At 48.0% G+C, this 17,820-nt stretch overlaps 6 protein-coding genes across 6 annotated transcripts; 3 read left to right on the top strand and 3 right to left on the bottom strand.

Annotated features, from left to right (window-relative positions):
• The first annotated feature begins 123 nt into the window (after positions 1-123).
• On the top strand, positions 124-6,612 carry V8C40DRAFT_167545 (Sec63 Brl domain-containing protein). The gene is made up of 3 exons (XM_083211555.1): positions 124-1,156; positions 1,215-4,146; positions 4,201-6,612. The coding sequence occupies exons 1-3, from the start codon at positions 248-250 to the stop codon at positions 6,303-6,305; spliced, it is 5,946 nt and encodes a 1,981-aa protein (XP_083075261.1). The 5' UTR covers positions 124-247; the 3' UTR covers positions 6,306-6,612.
• Positions 6,294-8,714, bottom strand: V8C40DRAFT_238211 (P-loop containing nucleoside triphosphate hydrolase protein). The gene is made up of 2 exons (XM_083214400.1): positions 7,809-8,714; positions 6,294-7,646 (listed from the first exon to the last, which is right to left on the bottom strand). Exons 1-2 carry the CDS (start codon positions 8,002-8,004, stop codon positions 6,919-6,921), a joined length of 924 nt encoding a protein of 307 aa, XP_083075259.1. The 5' UTR covers positions 8,005-8,714; the 3' UTR covers positions 6,294-6,918.
• Positions 6,398-6,830, bottom strand: V8C40DRAFT_167534 (uncharacterized protein). Its single transcript, XM_083211554.1, has one exon. It carries the CDS (start codon positions 6,740-6,742, stop codon positions 6,491-6,493), a length of 252 nt encoding a protein of 83 aa, XP_083075260.1. The 5' UTR covers positions 6,743-6,830; the 3' UTR covers positions 6,398-6,490.
• Positions 8,715-11,173: 2,459 nt separating the features above from the next.
• On the top strand, positions 11,174-12,139 carry V8C40DRAFT_273631 (uncharacterized protein; the record flags this gene model as incomplete). The annotated part of the gene is made up of 2 exons (XM_083220513.1): positions 11,174-11,604; positions 11,656-12,139. 2 exons carry the CDS (start codon positions 11,174-11,176, stop codon positions 12,137-12,139), a joined length of 915 nt encoding a protein of 304 aa, XP_083075258.1.
• A 96-nt stretch (positions 12,140-12,235) lies between these two features.
• Positions 12,236-13,267, top strand: V8C40DRAFT_263540 (uncharacterized protein; the record flags this gene model as incomplete). Its single annotated transcript, XM_083219477.1, has 1 exon — positions 12,236-13,267. One exon carries the CDS (start codon positions 12,236-12,238, stop codon positions 13,265-13,267), a length of 1,032 nt encoding a protein of 343 aa, XP_083075257.1.
• Positions 13,268-13,844: 577 nt separating this feature from the next.
• On the bottom strand, positions 13,845-16,252 carry V8C40DRAFT_285806 (dynamin family protein; the record flags this gene model as incomplete). The annotated part of the gene is made up of 3 exons (XM_083222454.1): positions 15,935-16,252; positions 14,160-15,864; positions 13,845-14,090 (listed from the first exon to the last, which is right to left on the bottom strand). The coding sequence occupies exons 1-3, from the start codon at positions 16,183-16,185 to the stop codon at positions 13,845-13,847; spliced, it is 2,202 nt and encodes a 733-aa protein (XP_083075256.1). The 5' UTR covers positions 16,186-16,252.
• Between the last annotated feature and the right edge of the window lie 1,568 nt (positions 16,253-17,820).

Below are 17,820 nucleotides of genomic sequence, written 5' to 3'. Positions count from 1 at the left end.
AGCGCTGTTGGGAGCGCTGTAAGTCTATCAGTGAGTGGGGCTAGCGGTGTGACTGATATGAGGAGCATCTATGCGTCATGCGGAGTCCATCTTTTCTTGGGAGATGGGTGAATAAAAGGCTAGACGGAGCAGCTTAGCATTAAGAACACCAAAGCTATAGATTGCGACGTTTTTGCATTTGAACCGACTGCGCTTTTTCGATCTCTGGTTTATCGCAGTTCTCAAAATATTCGACGTTGGACCAACAATGGCCTCAGCTGATCTGTTGAGCGCAGAGGCCGAGTGGAGGCAGCAATTTGCTGCTATGCAGGCGGCCCTTGCTAATCTCAAGCTGCCTCAAAATAGTATCAAAGCGCCCGATGCTGATGCCGATCTGGACGACGACGACTTTGGTGGCTATTCCTCTACCACCAGCGGCCACGACGTTTGGGACTTCATCTCTGACGAAGACGAGGAGTACTACAGCAGCGATTTTGCTGAGGATGGGACCGGTGCAGCCGCTGGTGGTTTTGGGGCCGAGTGGCTTGCCGCCAAATGTGCTTCCATTGCAGCCAAGAATGGCATGTCTCCGGATGTTTTTGAGTCTCAAATCGTGAGCGTGCTATCATCTGGCCAGCCCGAGGATGAGCTGCAGGCTCATCTCACTGATTTGGTTGGGTTTGATGACCTCGATTTTATCATTGAGCTCTTGGGACACAAAGATGAAGTTCTTGCCTCCGCCTCGGCTCACCATGAGCAGCCGGAAACCCAAGGACGAAAACTTTTGACCAAAGCTCAGAGGGATGAGGCTCTTCGTATGCGAGACTACCAGCACAAAAACGCTGCTCTTGCGCCTAGCTACGCCAAAGAGCCTCAGTATCCTCACGTTTACAGGGCATACAATGCGGGAAACACCCTGAGCTCTTCTGGCAAAAAGTACGGCCTACCAGTTGGTAGTGAGCGTCTTCAGTTTGAGAAATATGAGGAATATTTCGTGCCAGCTGGGAAGAAAGGCGTACCAGGACCAGGAGAGAAGCTCATTAAAATTTCAGATTTGGATGGGCTTTGCCGCAATACATTCAAGGGGTACAAGACACTCAACCGGATGCAGAGTTTGGTCTTCCCAGTTGGATACAAGACGAGTGAGAACATGTTGATTTGTGCTCCAACCGGTGCGGTTAGTTCACTCGACTTGGTGACAAGCTCTCTCTACCAATGCTGATGATTATGATTAGGGTAAAACTGATGCAGCCATGCTCACGATTCTTCACACTATTGGCCAGCATATTCAGCCAAATCCTATTGAGAACCCCGAGGCGACTGAATTTGCTGTCAACACAGAGGACTTCAAAATCGTCTATGTCGCGCCCATGAAGGCTCTGGCAGCCGAAGTTACCGAGAAGCTGGGCAAGCGTCTTGCATGGCTGGGCATCAAGTGTCGAGAATACACTGGTGATATGCAGCTCACCAAGGCCGAAATTGTCCAAACTCAAATCATCGTCACCACCCCTGAAAAGTGGGATGTTGTCACCAGAAAGGGAACTGGAGATACGGAGCTGGTGCAGAAGGTGAGGCTGCTCATCATCGATGAAGTCCACATGCTTCATGACGAGCGAGGAGCCGTTTTAGAATCTCTGGTTGCTCGAACAGAGAGGCAGGTAGAAAGCACTCAGTCGCTCATTCGAATCATCGGTCTCAGTGCTACCCTGCCCAATTATGTTGATGTTGCCGATTTCCTGAAGGTGAACAAGTACGCTGGCTTGTTCTATTTTGATGCCTCATTCCGTCCTGTTCCGCTAGAGCAGCATTTCATTGGTGTCAAAGGAAAGGCCGGGTCCAAGACTTCCAAGGACAACTTGGATAACGTTGCCTTTGACAAGGTCAAAGAGATGCTGCAGCGTGATCATCAAGTCATGGTGTTTGTGCATTCCCGGAGAGACACCATGGTGACGGCAAGGATGCTTCACCAAAAGGCAATCGAGCAGTTCTGTGTCGATCTTTTTGATCCATCAGGACATCCTCATTATGGCCAGGCATCACGAGATATAGGCCAGTCCAAGTCCAAGGATATTCGAGATTTGCTCTCCAAGGGTATCGGTGTTCACCATGCTGGTATGGCAAGAGCAGACAGAAATCTCATGGAGCGACTCTTTGCCGATGGCGTGCTCAAAGTTCTCTGCTGTACTGCTACTCTGGCATGGGGTGTCAACTTGCCGGCTGCGGCGGTCGTTATTAAGGGTACTCAGGTATACAGTGCACAGGACGGTAAATTCATTGATCTCAGCATTCTTGATGTGCTTCAGATCTTTGGTCGTGCCGGTCGTCCCCAGTTTGAAGACACTGGTATCGGCATGATCTGTACCACTCTTGACAAGCTTCCACACTACTTATCAGCCATTACGGAACAGCAACCCATCGAATCAAAATTCTCGACCAAGCTGGTTGACAATCTCAATGCCGAAATCGCTTTGGGCACTGTCACGTCAATTCCAGAAGCCGTCCAATGGATAGGATACTCATATCTGTTTGTGCGTATGCAGAGGAGCCCGATGACTTATGGCATTGAGTGGGCAGAAATACGTGATGATCCGAACTTGGTTCAGCGACGTCGCCAACTAGCGATACAAGCTGCGCGAACTCTGCAGCAATCGCAGATGATCATCTTTAATGAGAATACTGAAGAGCTCCGCAGCAAGGATATTGGTCGCATTGCCAGTCAATACTACATCCTTCACTCGAGCATCCAAGTCTTCAACACAATGATGAACCCCCAAGCCACCGAGGCCGACGTCTTGAAGATGATTAGTATGAGTGGAGAGTTTGACAATATCCAGTCCAGAGACAGCGAAGCAAAGGAGCTGCTGCAGTTCAAAGACATTGTTCCTTGCGATGTTGACAAAGGCATTGACACGCCTCAGGTAAAGACCAATATTCTGCTGCAGTCATACATTTCCAAAATCCAGCCAGACGATTTCGCTCTTACCAACGATATGAACTATGTTGCTCAGCAATCCGGTCGAATTTGCAGAGCCTTGTTCATGCTTGCGCTCAACCGTAGATGGGGCCACCAATGTCTAGTGCTTCTGACCCTGTCCAAGTCAATTGAAAAGAGAATCTGGCCGTTTCAACACCCTCTCCATCAGTTTGAGCTCCAGAAACCAATCCTAAACCAACTCGACTCCAAAGAAAACTTGACAATCGACGTCATGAAAGAAATGGAGCCCGCAGAGATCGGAAGCTTGGTACACAACCAAGGTGCTGGAAAGAACATTGCCAAGATACTCAACAATTTCCCAATGGTCCATGTGGAGGCTGAGATTGCCCCTCTGAATCGAGATGTGTTGCGTATCAAGTTGTATGTTATCCCCGACTTCCTGTGGAAAGATCACATCCATGGAACGTCGGAGTCCTTCTACATTTGGGTCGAGAACTCGGAGACTTCAGAGATTTATCATCATGAGTACTTTATTCTCAACAGGAGAAAGCTACATGATGAGCATGAACTGAATTTCACCATTCCTCTGTCAGACCCATTACCGACACAAATCTACGTTCGAGCAATCTCTGATCGATGGCTTGGATCTGAGACGGTAACTCCTGTTTCTTTCCAACATCTCATCCGCCCAGATACGGAAAGTGTGTATACCGACTTGCTTAACCTGCAACCCCTTCCCATCACGGCACTCAAGAATCCGGGACTGGAAGAGTTGTATGCCAAGCGATTCAGCTTCTTCAACCCGATGCAGACTCAAATCTTCCATACTCTGTATCATACTTCAGCAAACGTTCTTCTGGGTTCTCCGACAGGTAGTGGAAAGACTGTTGCTGCCGAACTTGCCATGTGGTGGGCATTCCGAGAACGACCCAAGTCCAAGGTGGTGTATATCGCGCCAATGAAGGCCCTGGTTCGCGAACGTGTCATAGACTGGGGGAACCGTCTTGCTAAGCCCCTGGGACTCAAACTGGTTGAGTTGACCGGTGACAACACTCCCGACACGAGGACTATCAAGGATGCAGACATCATCATCACGACGCCTGAGAAGTGGGATGGTATTTCTCGTTCTTGGCAGACCAGAGGATATGTTAGGCAGGTCAGCTTGGTGATTATCGATGAGATTCACCTGTTGGCTGGAGACCGTGGTCCGATTTTGGAGATTATTGTTTCTCGTAAGATGTCTTTCTTTTAACCTTAGAGAATTTGGCCGCTAACTGAATAACTAGGAATGAACTATATTTCATCCTCGACGAAGAACAAGGTCAGGCTGCTTGGCATGTCAACAGCTTGTGCCAATGCTACTGATCTAGCTAACTGGCTTGGCGTAAAGGAAGGCCTCTTCAACTTTAGGCATTCCGTCCGCCCCGTCCCTCTAGAGCTGTACATTGATGGGTTCCCAGAGGTTAGAGGCTTCTGCCCGTTGATGCAATCAATGAACAGGCCAACATTTTTGGCAATCAAGAACCACAGCCCTGAAAAGCCCGTCATTGTGTTTGTTGCGTCCCGTCGACAGACTCGCCTCACTGCCAAGGATCTAATCAACTACTGCGGTATGGAGGACAACCCACGACGCTTCCTTCGAATGGACGAAGAAGATCTACAACTCAATTTGTCACGTGTAAAGGATGATGCTCTGAGAGAAGCCATCAACTTTGGTATTGGCCTCCATCATGCTGGTCTCGTCGAATCTGATCGACAAATTGCAGAAGAGCTCTTCCTGAACAACAAGATTCAGATCCTTGTCGCAACCAGTACACTTGCATGGGGTGTGAACTTGCCCGCCCACCTTGTCGTTGTCAAGGGCACTCAGTTCTACGACGCCAAGACCAGTGGCTACAAGGACATGGACCTTACAGACGTCTTGCAGATGTTGGGACGAGCTGGACGACCTCAGTTTGACAACTCTGGTGTGGCCCGCATCTTCACCCAAGATGCCAAGAAGGATTTCTACAAGCACTTTTTGCACACTGGTTTCCCTGTGGAATCAACGCTGCACAAAGTCTTGGACAACCATATCTGCGCAGAAATCTCCGCGGAGACGATTATGAATAAACAAGATGCACTCGACTATCTGACATGGACATTCTTCTTTAGACGACTTCACAAGAACCCGTCCTATTATGGACTGGAGATTTCGGCAGAAGAACACAGCACCATCGCCGCTCAGCAGCTAGCCAACGAATTCATGATTGACATGGTCAATAAATCCCTCGAGGAGCTCGATGAATCAAAATGCGTCGAAGTCTTCCCCAACGGCGACGTCGATCCTACTCCTCTCGGCAAGATTATGAGTTACTACTACCTCTCGCACATGACCATTCGGTATCTCTCTCGCAATGCAAAGGCAAATGCCAGCTTCTTGAACGTTTTGTCGTGGATGTGTCACGCAACGGAATACGATGAGCTGCCCGTCCGCCACAACGAAGACTTGGTCAATGAGGTGCTCTCGCAGAATCTCCCTTTCCCTGGAAATTCGTTTAATTTGCCCATGTGGGATCCTCACGTCAAGTCGTTCCTCTTGCTGCAGGCGTTCATGTCGCGCATTGAGCTCCCCGTTACGGATTACGTCGGTGATCAGACCAGTGTGCTCGACCAAGCAATTCGTATCATCCAGGCTTCTATCGATGTCCTCACTGAGATGGGCTTCCTTTCTAGCTGTCTGCAGATGATGAAGCTTCTCCAGAGCATCAAGTGCGCCAGATGGCCAACCGATCCTCCCGCATCAATCCTCCCCGGCGTAGAACCAGACTCCACAAAGAACGACACGACGCTCGCGACAATCAGCACTTATTCCCAAGATCAAATCACCGCGTTTGCCAAGAAACTCCACGTGCCATCTAACCTCCAAGCTCGCTTCAAGCGCGCCGCGTCGATGCTCCCCAACGTCGCCGTCACCGTCACAGACATCACCACACTTTCGCTCACCGTAAATGTCAAGCGTCTCAACCCCCTCGTCGACCGCGACGCACGCATTTGGGCGCCAAAGTTCCACAAGCCCCAGAATGAGGGCTGGTTCGTCATTGTTGCGGATGTCGCCAAAGACGAAGTCATCGCCGTGAAACGCCTCGGCTGGGGCAGTCCCTCTGCAGGCAATTCAGGAGCAAAGAAGCCGCTCGGCCAGGGCTCATATCCCTCCGCACGAACGGTGCTGAAGCTTCCCCCGCCCAAGGCCAAAGAGGCACGCAAGCTGGACATCATTGTCGTAAGTGATGGATACGTCGGAATGGAACACAGGGTCCTCGGCGTGGATATTCCAGCTCCCCCAGCAGTGGACGATGATTTGGACAAGTCAGGGCAGGTAAAGAAGACAACAGAAGGATCATCAGCATAAAAAGCCCATAGAAATTTTTGTAGCAGAATCTGTTCATGACCTGCATAAACATGAAAAATATTAACATGTCAAAGTCGTACCTACGCTACCCTAAGCTCCAAAAGGAACAAAACACGTAACAAAGCCAGCCAAGACATCAAGTATAAAAGAAGCGAAAAGACGCAAAGAAAAAGGAACAACGTAAATCAAACCCATTGTCCATACCCCCCGTATATCCCGTACCATAATCCGCAAACAAACAAAAAAAGGAGTACAAGCCATAGTCTCGTGAGAGCTCTCTTTCCCAATCCTCTGTATAACAAAGCAAAGCAAACAAGCAAAACAAACAAACACCCTTTGGGCAAGACGGCACTCCTAACGTCCTCTCTACTGCCGTCTTTTCCAGCCCGTCCGTACATTGTATCCTGAACGCCACCCAGCCTTCTAAAAAGTTCCATATGAGCAAATCGAGGAAAAGGCCTCGTGAAGCCCCAAGAAAAAGAAAAAGTAAAGTAAGAAAGGAGCCAAGGTCGCCGCTAGGATTCAAAAAAACAAACCTCTGAGCGGCGAATCCAATGGGTTTAACAATACGTAGCTGCCATAAGCAGGAATTTCGGTGATCGTAGACAATCATCTAACAGCAGCTGCTCCGCCGTTGTTTCTGCCGGCTGTCGACCTGCTGGTCTTGCTCTTGTGTAGATCCAGCCCTGTCAATGGTCACAGCGGGCGAGAAGCCCGGCGGAAACAGCCAGCTCCGCCTGTCGCGTCCGATGCGGAAGCTCCCTCTGGCATTCATGCCCTCAAAGTATCCTCCGTCCATACCGGATTCGTACCCGGGTGTATTTGGTGTGGCGGTCGCCTGGAGAAGAGCCTGCTGCATTTTGCGGTTCTGCTCGACGAGCTTCCTGGCAACGACGCGGAAGACCTCCTCGACACCCTCGCCGCTCTCGGCACTGATCTCGTGACAGGCGTCCCAGCCAACCTCCTGGCCCCAGAAGCCGGAGCTCCGCTTAGAACTGGGGCTCCGGGGTTCGACGCCGCCCATTGAGGGATAGGAATGGCCGTTGCTGGGCGTGGCGGTCGGGGGCGGCGTGCTGCCGAGGCCGGGGGCTAGATTCTCGGCGACGTAGGCGATGCAGCGCTCAAAGGGGACTTGGCGGAGAGAAGGATCGCGGGCAACAATGTCGGCCTTTGTGCCGACGACGTGCAGCACGACGTCTGCGGGCAGGTTGCGGCGCAACTCCATGAGCCACTCGCCCATGTCGAGGAAAGATTGGGCATCGGTGATGCTGTAACAAAGGATGCAAGCATTGGCGCCGCGGTAGTATAAACGGGATATAGAGCGGAAACGCTCTTGTCCGGCTGCGAAGAGAGTCAGCATAAAATGTTATGCAAATTACGTGATTTTAACAGGCGAGAAAAATCATCATCGGGCATGAAAGACGTCTAGGCAGCACCCAGCAGAGGAATGGCAGGGATGCATAAGACAATACGACAGCGATACAAAGCAGCAGATGCACATACCCGTGTCCCAGATCTGGAGGCGCACAACAGTGTCGGAGTCATTGTCGACCACGCGCTTGGTCAGGAAACTGGCGCCGACGGTGGATGTCGTCTGGGCTGGATTGAAGGAGCCTTTGCAGTACCGCATCACAAGGGACGTCTTGCCCACGTTTTGGGCGCCCAAGACCACAATCTTGGCCTCGAGAGAAGACGACATGGTTTACGGAAAGGCCGTGCAAACGAGGAGAAGAGGGTAAAATCTTGAATGGAGTGCGGATCGAAGGGTGAGGTTTGGTAGGGAGAATGAAGCGATGAGTCGAAAGCGAGGATTGAAAGTTTGGACGAGCAAAAAGATGAAGGACGGGATGGCTGGCGCGCGGGTGGGTCGAAGAGGTTGCTTATCGCATTGTCGATCGCGTCAGCGTACTCGGAGACGGTGGCGGCGTAGATTCGAGGGACGATGCGAGGGCATCGTAGGGGGAAACAAGAGACGACACGGGAAGGGCTGAGAGAGGGAGAGGAAGAGGAGGAGGAGGAAGAAAAGTTATGGCGCGTTACTCTTCCATGGGAGGGAGCTAAACAGCTAGTGGCGCAGTGAATCGAGTTGAGCCCCTCCAAAGTGCCTTCAGTGGACGTTGGTGCTGAGTTTCGTCGAGGCGGGGGATGAGGAAAGGTAAAGGGCAAGCCTCGTGGAGATGAGGCTATTCCGAGGTTTGTGATGCGAAGAGGAAAGGTAGACCAATGGGCTCCAGAGTGGATGGAAATGACGTTCAGAGGGAGGTACACTCTTTCGCGGGGTATTAGACCCAGTGGTTTGAGGGCGGTGACACTTCGCAAGAGGCAACCTAGCGCTCTGCTGACATCCGCTGAACTGGGCAATGGTGTGTGGCTGCGTGGGACTCCAGCTCACGCGAAGGGGTGCGTGTGTCCGGCTGCAGAGCTACCCAGTGTCAGGAGTTTTTGAGATGGGTGCAATCGCGGCTATTTAGTGGTCAGATGCTTTTTCGAGGGAAATACGTCTGGTGCAGGAAATAAGATCATGCTGCGCGAGGCATCAGACGAACCTAGAAACAACGTTAAGTACCTGGAAGTTATTCATGTTGGAACATACTACTAAGGTAAGGCACCTATATGTACCAAGAAAAGATGGCACATACATACATGTTCGTATATACCTAAGTGCATAAGGCACCTAGCATTGCATGTATCTATCAACGTGTGTATATATCAGGTTATAACCAATATCAGCGTTGGAACCATATAGCGGAGAAGGCTTGCGAATATTGTCTTTACAGTTGCAAAATTGACCACACCAACTGGATGAGTGCATACACGACCAGATCAAGGTGGAGGCAGGATGGATCTATCTCCAGATTGCCGGATTTGGAAATCCATGTCTCCGCAAGAAGACCCCGGTTAACTGCACTTCATATGCCACTAGCAATCTTCTGGCATGCTATCTGTTTTAGAAACATTTACAGATTAAGACCTTAAATTCTTTATGATTACAGCTGTGTTTATACTAGATGTTGTACTTACTCTCTCTCCTACTTTAGTAGCATTATTATGGCACTCAAGGATCAAGGCTTCCTTGGACAAACTAAGGATACGGGCCAGTGAGAAAGAGAAGAGAAAAACGAACAAATGATCAGGTTCAATCTGTGAAGTTGATGATGACCGAAAGAAGAGACAATCTCCCCTGCTTGATGAACCACGCCGGCATCATGGCTGATGCCTGAGATATCCCTCAGCCAATAAGATATTTAACGTACATAGTCACGGCCCAAAATAACGGCCGGCACGGAGGAGATGCGGGTTAAGAAATCAGGTCCTAAGAGATAAATTAACTTCCCAAGTTCAATTAGCTAGGCTGAAAATGATTAAAGGAGCGGAAACCTGCTGCGACCTGACTAGGTCACACCTACATCACAATGGATGCTTTACACGCCCTTCAGCCAATAAGAGTTAGTACCTACTTAGGGAATGTATGGCCTAAGATAACGGCCCAGTACTGGGATTTACTGGATCTGTGTAATGCCAAGTCGATGTTTTGTGATTTCACCTTGGAATAGGAAAAAAGCCTCCGATATCTCAGCAAACTAAGCCTATGGCTACTTTATTACGCTAATAAAACCATTCTCTGCCCTCAGTCTTTATTGTAGCTATCCGGGAGTTTCCATAGATCTGCCCTGGCTAACGTACAGCTGTGCTATCCGGTCTCCCACAAGGAAGCTACTCAGCATCCTAAGTAAAGAAGGTAGTAATAGTAACAAACTGGAGAACAAGGTATTAGGCATGAGATCTCTCTGTTTCTAGTGGACTGAAGTCGCTAGGTACCGGAGAGCCAATCTGGGGGGCCGTATAAATACCGTCATTTAGCATAACTTGATATGCTTTTTCAGCCACAACCATTGAAACCTTGATATCAAGAAATCCTACAGCCAATATAAAATCATCCGCCTTACTTGATGCCTGGAAAGGGAGACACCAGGAGAGCCAACAGCTGGATCTTGTGACAGATTTACCAACCTGAAATTTTATCACGTGACTCCACTTCACCTGAAATTTTATCACGTGACTCCACTTCACCTAGCACAGGTAGTATTAGTTCTCTTCGCTATCCTGCTCAATTGTTCTCTCTTAATCATTCTGACAATCCAGATTTCAGTCGCATAACTTGCTTTTTTTCTATTTGAGCTTAGTACTTTAAAATATTTCTCTCTTTGCTTGCTTTTTTACTTATAATGTTTTGCTTAATCTCTTGTACAGTAGCAATTACTCAAGCGCTACTCAACATTCATCACAAAAATCAGCAGCACAGCTCCGATTAACCATCCCTTCAACGCCCGCAACCAGAGAAACTCCAAGATTACCTTACACAAAGTCAGGCGCGTGTTCCACGCGTATCGCTCGCTTTCCAGCCTGCGATCTCCGTTAATAAAAACAGCTGCTCGTCCTAGAGACGAGGGTCGTTGAGCGTATGCTCACCCCGGTGCCTAACTGACTACAGCATCGGTTCGTTACTTTTTTTTTACCCAAGGTTTTCTTCGAATTTTCCCTGAAGCTATGGCGAAATGGAAATCATTTTGTCTGTCATTTGTTATTCATGTCAAAATGCATTGAGGGGATCAGAGGTATCGTGTGTCAGCGTCTCCATGAACTGACAGAAGCGATACCTCTGCTCTTCGTAATGTACTCATTCCACTCCGGAGGGAAGGAGGTGACAACCTCCTTCCCAAGCTGCGACATCCGATAAGCGACCGCACAAAATGTCCTCGTACAATTTCGAATACAGATGTGCATATTCGACATCTTCTGTCGAGCCTAGCCGTCAAATTGAACGCTTCTATGGGCGATAACCAGATCGCGCGACACCGAGCCATTCAATGTCCAGCACTATGAATACCGCAAAACAGGAATTTTTGCTCAAGTATATGGGCGAGATGGGGTTGCCTCCTGATCTTTTTACAAGGACTGATCAGAATTGGCTGGATGTACTTCTTGCAAAAACGGATGCAAAACCAGACACGGAGGCGAAGATTCGACAGTTTCAAGAGCAGTATGTCCTGAACGCTCAGTTCATTACTATATCCTCATTACATTATAGGATAAAAGCGCAAGAGTTTCCTCAGTCTGCAATCGACATCACCGCTTTTGCCAAAGACATGGCCCGAAAGAGCTGGCATTCGCATTGCGATGTTATAGACACGCTATGGGATGAATATCTCAACCGACTTCTCGCATATAACAGCAACTTAGACACAAGTTACTTGGTTAAGCCCTCTGGGCCCTTTGGCGCAGTGTTACATACCCAATGGTCAGTTCATCTGATGGAATTACCTCATACAGGTATACTAATATATCTCAGGCACTATCCTACTTTTGCAACGAAGCATTCGAATTTGAGATTTGGTCATGTCATGGATCCAAGTAACCGGAGTTTATATCACCAGTTTCGGAAGCTTGCATCTCCGCCCTCCATCTTGGCGTCGGATATGTTCCCTTTAAGGGGACACGCGAAGAATCCTAAATGGTTTCAATTTGACAATTGGGAAAACATCTCGAAATTGAGCGTGGCATTCAACTACGCCTTGATGAAAGCATCGTCGATTGTTGTACTTGTCGGAAGGACTTGCTTCGATGAATTCGACAAGTGTCTACGTGGAGATCAAACTATCCACCTCACCAAGGTCCTCATTAACACAGGTATTCAGGTGTTTACAAGACAACCCTTTTTTTATGTTGTTTATCAGAACGATGCTATCAAGCAGCTCGTCTTCTACGTTCAACACGGCAGCAGATTTACCTATGGCGCCGATCTAAAAGAAGCACTTTACGCCGACCTCGTATAGAATACTGTCGCGGCTTTATCAAATATCCAGATCCAGGACGCAGCTTACTTCACTGAATTAATGCTAAGAGTGCCTGGTGTCACAACAGCAAGAGAAATGCAGAGAGAGCTAGGCGAACCAAATCTCAAAAAGGCAGTAGAGGCGATGCAAGAGGTCCGTCTCTCTACTCGCTTAACGAAATTACACAGGCTTTTAGAGAGCTTTGAGGTGAAAGAATTGCTATCGCAACCCGCAACTTTTTTCCGAGGTGACAATCTTAAAGGCGTTTACCTCCGTTACGCAACTTTCTATCACTGGCCAATGCAGTGGGAGGGCTTGAGCAAGCGGCAACGAAGATGCTACGAAAGAAAGTTACAAAAAGCCCACCACGAGTTCCAGGAATTACAAGTATCAACGGCAGGCTTTCAGACTCTTAGTGCACCAGAGCAGACCAAATTTCTGAACAGCTATGTTCTTTGGCACACTAAGAAGCACCCCTCTGGCCTTCGATATACTGATGCAGATCTCCTCAATGCCAGAAACGAGCCTCATCCCGCAATCTCGATCTTTTGGCATAAGAATACATGTGGTGCTATTCGAATCGAATTCAATGTTATACTTAGTTCGTATGTCGAAAACAACAAGTCCGAGACTCCACAGATGCCTCCTCTTCTCGTCAGTGTTGACTCGTCCACTACCGAATCGAAGCGAAAAAGAGGGCTTGAAAATACCAATGATAACAAGGCACGGCCGCCAGCAAAGCGTCCCAAGACCAATAATAACAAGGCACGGCCGCCAGCAAAGCGTCCCAAGACCAACATACCCACACCAAAGACCAACACACCAGTGCCACTACCAGTAATACCCGGCTTCAATCCTCAGAGCAGCTTCATCTCCCCAAAGCCTATTCCCCAAGACCAACAACTGGCACCAGTACAACTCCAAGACGCCAAGATGGACTGCATCGTCCGCGAGCGACAGAATGGGCACGAGATAGAATACCTGATAAAATTCACAAACCTGCCGGGAGCAAATAATAGGTGGCTGACAGCAACCAAGTTGGGAGACGACGCGGCGGAGCTGCTGCACGACTGGTACAAGCAAAAGTACCCCCAACCGCAGACACCTGGCGAGAGTAAGATCGGGTGACATTAGTGAAGAGGTCAGCGAGTGCCAGCCTGGAGGCAAATACACATCAGGCTGCAGAGCTACCCAAGGTCATGCTTTCAATGAGATGGATGGTGCAATCCCAGCTATTGGTGGTCAGATGATTTTGAGGCCGTGGTGGTGTAGTAAATAATGGCATGCTGCGTGAGGGATCAGACGACGGAAGAGACAATGACAGGTAACATATTTAATTCTATTGAACAATAGAAATGGAGTATACACCAATAGCATCGCATGTACCTCACCCACATGCACGCATCCTGAACTAAAGCAAAAACTCTATTGCAGCATCATCTATCTGGTGACAGAGGATGCTTACCAACATGAAGCCGTCATTACAGCTGTGAATATCCATTAGATCTCATCGACGACGGCATAACAGAGGCTGATGAAAGGCGGAGGCCCAAGATGGGGCCTTGCGCAGATTGCCATATTAGGAAATCTGCGTCTCCGCAAATTGACCCATGTCAACGGCACTTCACGAGATTGACGCCATCGTCGGCCTTATCGTATAGACCACTAGCAGATAACAAATACAAATACACACCACCGTCAGCCCTCAGTCTCTATTATAGTTACCCAGCAGCTTCTCTAGATCGGCTTTGGCCGATAATAAGATGCTGATGTGCTCTTCTAGAGTCCTCTCTCTTTCCACATTGGCATCTTTATTGGGATCGCTGGTGATTTCCTCGAATAATGCGTCGTCGAATATCCAGTCATCCCTAAATAGGTCGTCAAAGCCACGCAGCAAACATCTCTGTACGACTTGAACGACAATATTATCGATGTACGTTTCTCTAGATTTCTGCGCGAAAAAAAACGATGAATGAGGCAGTAATGAAGAGCTTACTCTGTCAATCGAGGAATACCATACCTTGTACACCAACATAATATTCTGCAGCTGTTTCAGAGCCGTTGTTTGATTCACAATGGCGAGTTCCTCGAGTTGGATCTGGTTCTGAGGATTTGGCTTCGCTTGCTGATTACCCTGCTGGGGCGTTGCTTGCTGGGGCTTTACAGACTGAAACGCTGTTTTGTAACTTTGGGCAAGCTTGATGGCGTTGTCCCTGGCCGCCATCCACATGTCTGGGTGTACGCTCATGGGAGCATCTTTTCGATCACTCTCAAGCAACTCCAGTGTCGCTAGTGCTGCCTCCTTTCGGTCCTCTAGCCTGACGAGTATTTCCTTTGCCAACAGCCTCTCAGCATACGCTTGGTTGTCCAAAACAAAGCGGACCAAGTCACGAACAAAGCTCTCACAGCAAACATAGCACTGGTCGAGGTAATTAGAAGCCACTTTATGCCACGGCTCAGAGAAACTGCTAAACACCAAATCCAAGATGTCATGGCCGAACTCAGATGGCAGAGTGCCAGCTTGAGTTCTTCGCAACAGCGTCAGCATCTGATTGACATCCTCAGATTTGGGATCAGTTGGTAGATCCACATCGGGTTTCCACGAATATTCGTTGGAGTTGTGACCTTCTGTTCGCATTGTTTTGGAAAATTCGTGACTTTTCTCGTCAATCTTGGATCGTAGCCAGCGACAGCTATCCTGGGAAATGATGAAGTATGGTCTGCTTTTGTAATTTTTGGTGGAAGGTTGCTCCTTATAGCTCCCAATAGAAGCTTGTGCAGCTAATTTGCGAAGATGATTAACGGCGTCTTTGAGATGTGCCTTCATCTGCTTCGGCTCTTTTCCCTTTAGTATGGCAAGCTCATCACGTTTCTTTTTTATTGCTGCTTGAACGCCACGATAGATGGGCAATACTCTCTCACTCGCCATGTCCGACAGCAGAGCAACCAATCTGTTTCGAAGATTTTGAATGCCCCATCTATCAGATGGTTTCATCGTATATACTCTGTGCCATCCGTTCGGAAGCTTCTGGTTCTCGCCATTCTCAGTTGCGTTTGGGGGAAACCGTGTCTCCGCCGCGAAAAAATTTGCTTCCCGTGAATCTCTGTCATCCAAAGTGCGTTGGTAGGCGCCGGGTTGTAGCTCAGAAGGGCTGCGATTACACACGACATGACTTCCTAGACCAAATTGTCTGGGCTTGGGATCCATAACTTTGTCCACCCATGTAGCTTCTAAGTCGGACTTTGGATACATCATGTCCGGTTTGGTGATGATTCCAAAAGTCCTATTTGCACAGGCCGAGTCATTGACCAATTTCAGTATTCTCAGGTTTTCTGGATCAGCTGCTCCATCAGCGACAGCAAGTACGAGTGCTGTTTTCCTTTCAATGTATTTTCTGGTATATGCTTCCAGCGTGTCTCCGTCCACGACTGCTACCAGACCTGGAAGGTCTATGAGCGTCAACCGTGGAGCGTGTGTCGAAGACGCTGGATCTGGAAAGTGATACTCTATGCTCAGCACACTGTATGAGAACTTATCCGTTTCCGATATCTTCATAATCTCTTTTGCCCGTTTTATTATGTCGCTGGGGTCGTTGGAAGCTATAGCCACCAACTCTTCCCCTTCTTGCATAGCGTTCGTCTCGGATGGCAGGCCAGTTGGTGGTGGGCGAAATCTGACTTTACTTCTTATATAATGGTCTTCTGCCCCAGGGAAAAGTCGTATTCTAAGTTGCAATGTATCAGCAGAGAGACAAAGATTTGCGCAAGCTGTGGTTTGATACATGTGTGACATACTCAATTGGGAACCTCGTACAAGGACCGCCGTCTCCTTTCGGAAATTCGAGCCCCGTAAGAGCCTCCAAAACGGATGATTTGCCAGAGGATTGCTGGCCACATAATACCAGCTCTGGGACATCAATTTCTTGCTCGACGTCATAGTGGCGGATTCTTTCAATAATCTCTAATATCTTTGCTTTCTTTTCATCTGGCGGAAAATTGAATCTAGGCAGATGATCCGGCACTGCCACAACATGAGGCCTCGTCATGATTCGATCTAGAAATGGTTATCAAGAAGACTGTATGAATACTATTTACCATGGACACGAGATAGACAGAATACGGGTATATAGCTACTCTTTTTGGACTCGAGATCAAAAAAAAATCAGGCATCAATGGTGCCTAATTGTACCGAGCGGGGAGGGAACTAATGTGCATAGGCAAACATAGGTGCATGTACGTACGGTATTTCTTTTTTTCTTCTTTCTTACCCCTTGCATAGGTAGATGTAGGTGCTCTTCCCTGGGTACTAGATAGCCTACTTAATAATTCGACAGTTTGTTGGCTAATTTCAGATTATAATCGGTTTAACTTTAGTTTAAAAAAACCTAGAGATTGATCTTGGCATTTATCTCTAGGTACCATATATAAAGAAAGAAAGAAGAAGGAGAAAGGACCGGGCGGCTCTCAGACGAGGCTCCAGCTCTTCCCCACTACATGATCACGCTGTCACAGCCTAGTTTTTAGCCAATAGCGACTACAGCCACGTCAAGGCATATGCAATATGATATCGATGAAATTCTCTTCTAATAAAGACCGCTGGAGCCTGAATATCGAGAGATATTATGGCCAGGCAATGTGACGAGCCCCTTTACCGCGCGATTGGAAATGGGTCAGTCAACATGCGATATGTTGAGATCGGGAGCCCTCCCACTTTGCAGTACCTAGGTATATCTTTTATCAGGAAGGGAAAAATTATTTAAATACCATTGGTATTCAAAGTTAAGAATAATTTATTATTATATAGAAATATAGATCACAATGGCGTAGAATTCAGAACCAAACGGCATTCGCACAGAACACAAGCACAGGTTAATTACACGGCTACAGGGTAATTCCAAAGGGAAGGGGTATTCAACTATCCAGCATCCCATCTCAAATTTAAAGTCACCTTAGTGATAATACTATATACTAGAAGAATGTAGCTATTATACCAGATACTAGACGAATATCTCTATAGTGAGGAATACTAGAAGAAAATACTTTCTCTCTCTGATGATGGGCATTGGAATCCCGCAATTATGCTCTTCTGGACTAAAGGTTGCTTTGTTGTAGCAAACCGAACGAGTTCAGCGACATGCTAAACCAGCGACAAGCGGCCAGCTTGGGGAAACAACATTGAATCGCTCAATACTCTCTCGCAGTCAGCTTCAGTTATTGTCTTGCAGATTTGGCTCGCAGACATGGCTGACATGGCCCCGTGGTATACCCTCCTGTGCTTGGCTCCTTGTCTTTTTTTTTTACATCAAGCTTTTTTTTGCCTAAGTGAGATCTTATTTCTTTTCTTTTCTCTTTTTCTCTACGCGTCTATAAGTTCATTTGATTGGGCATTGGAGCCGAGAAATGCCCTTCTTCCAATACTCTGAATGCTACTCCGTGCACAAGCATGAGTACCTACTACACTACGCACCTATTAGAAACTCAAATATCTACATGTATATGGATATTTGATTTATTATTATTCCGCTCGTGCTATAAAAACACGAAACATGCATCGGTCCTCACGAAATCTTGGGCTGGTAATGCTCAGCCCGTTTCAAGTAGGCGCCCAAGCGCCCAGCCATCGATTGGTCCAGCGCCTCAGAAGCTGAAATCCGCCCTGTGGCCCCTGTAACGGCCACCTA

Source organism: Trichoderma camerunense (assembly GCF_050948025.1).
Source record: "Trichoderma camerunense strain CBS 138272 chromosome Unknown V8C40scaffold_5, whole genome shotgun sequence".
Taxonomy (NCBI): Eukaryota; Fungi; Ascomycota; class Sordariomycetes; order Hypocreales; family Hypocreaceae; genus Trichoderma; species Trichoderma camerunense.
Note: the sequence above shows the minus strand (reverse complement) of the source record. Positions and strands in the feature narration are given on the sequence as shown.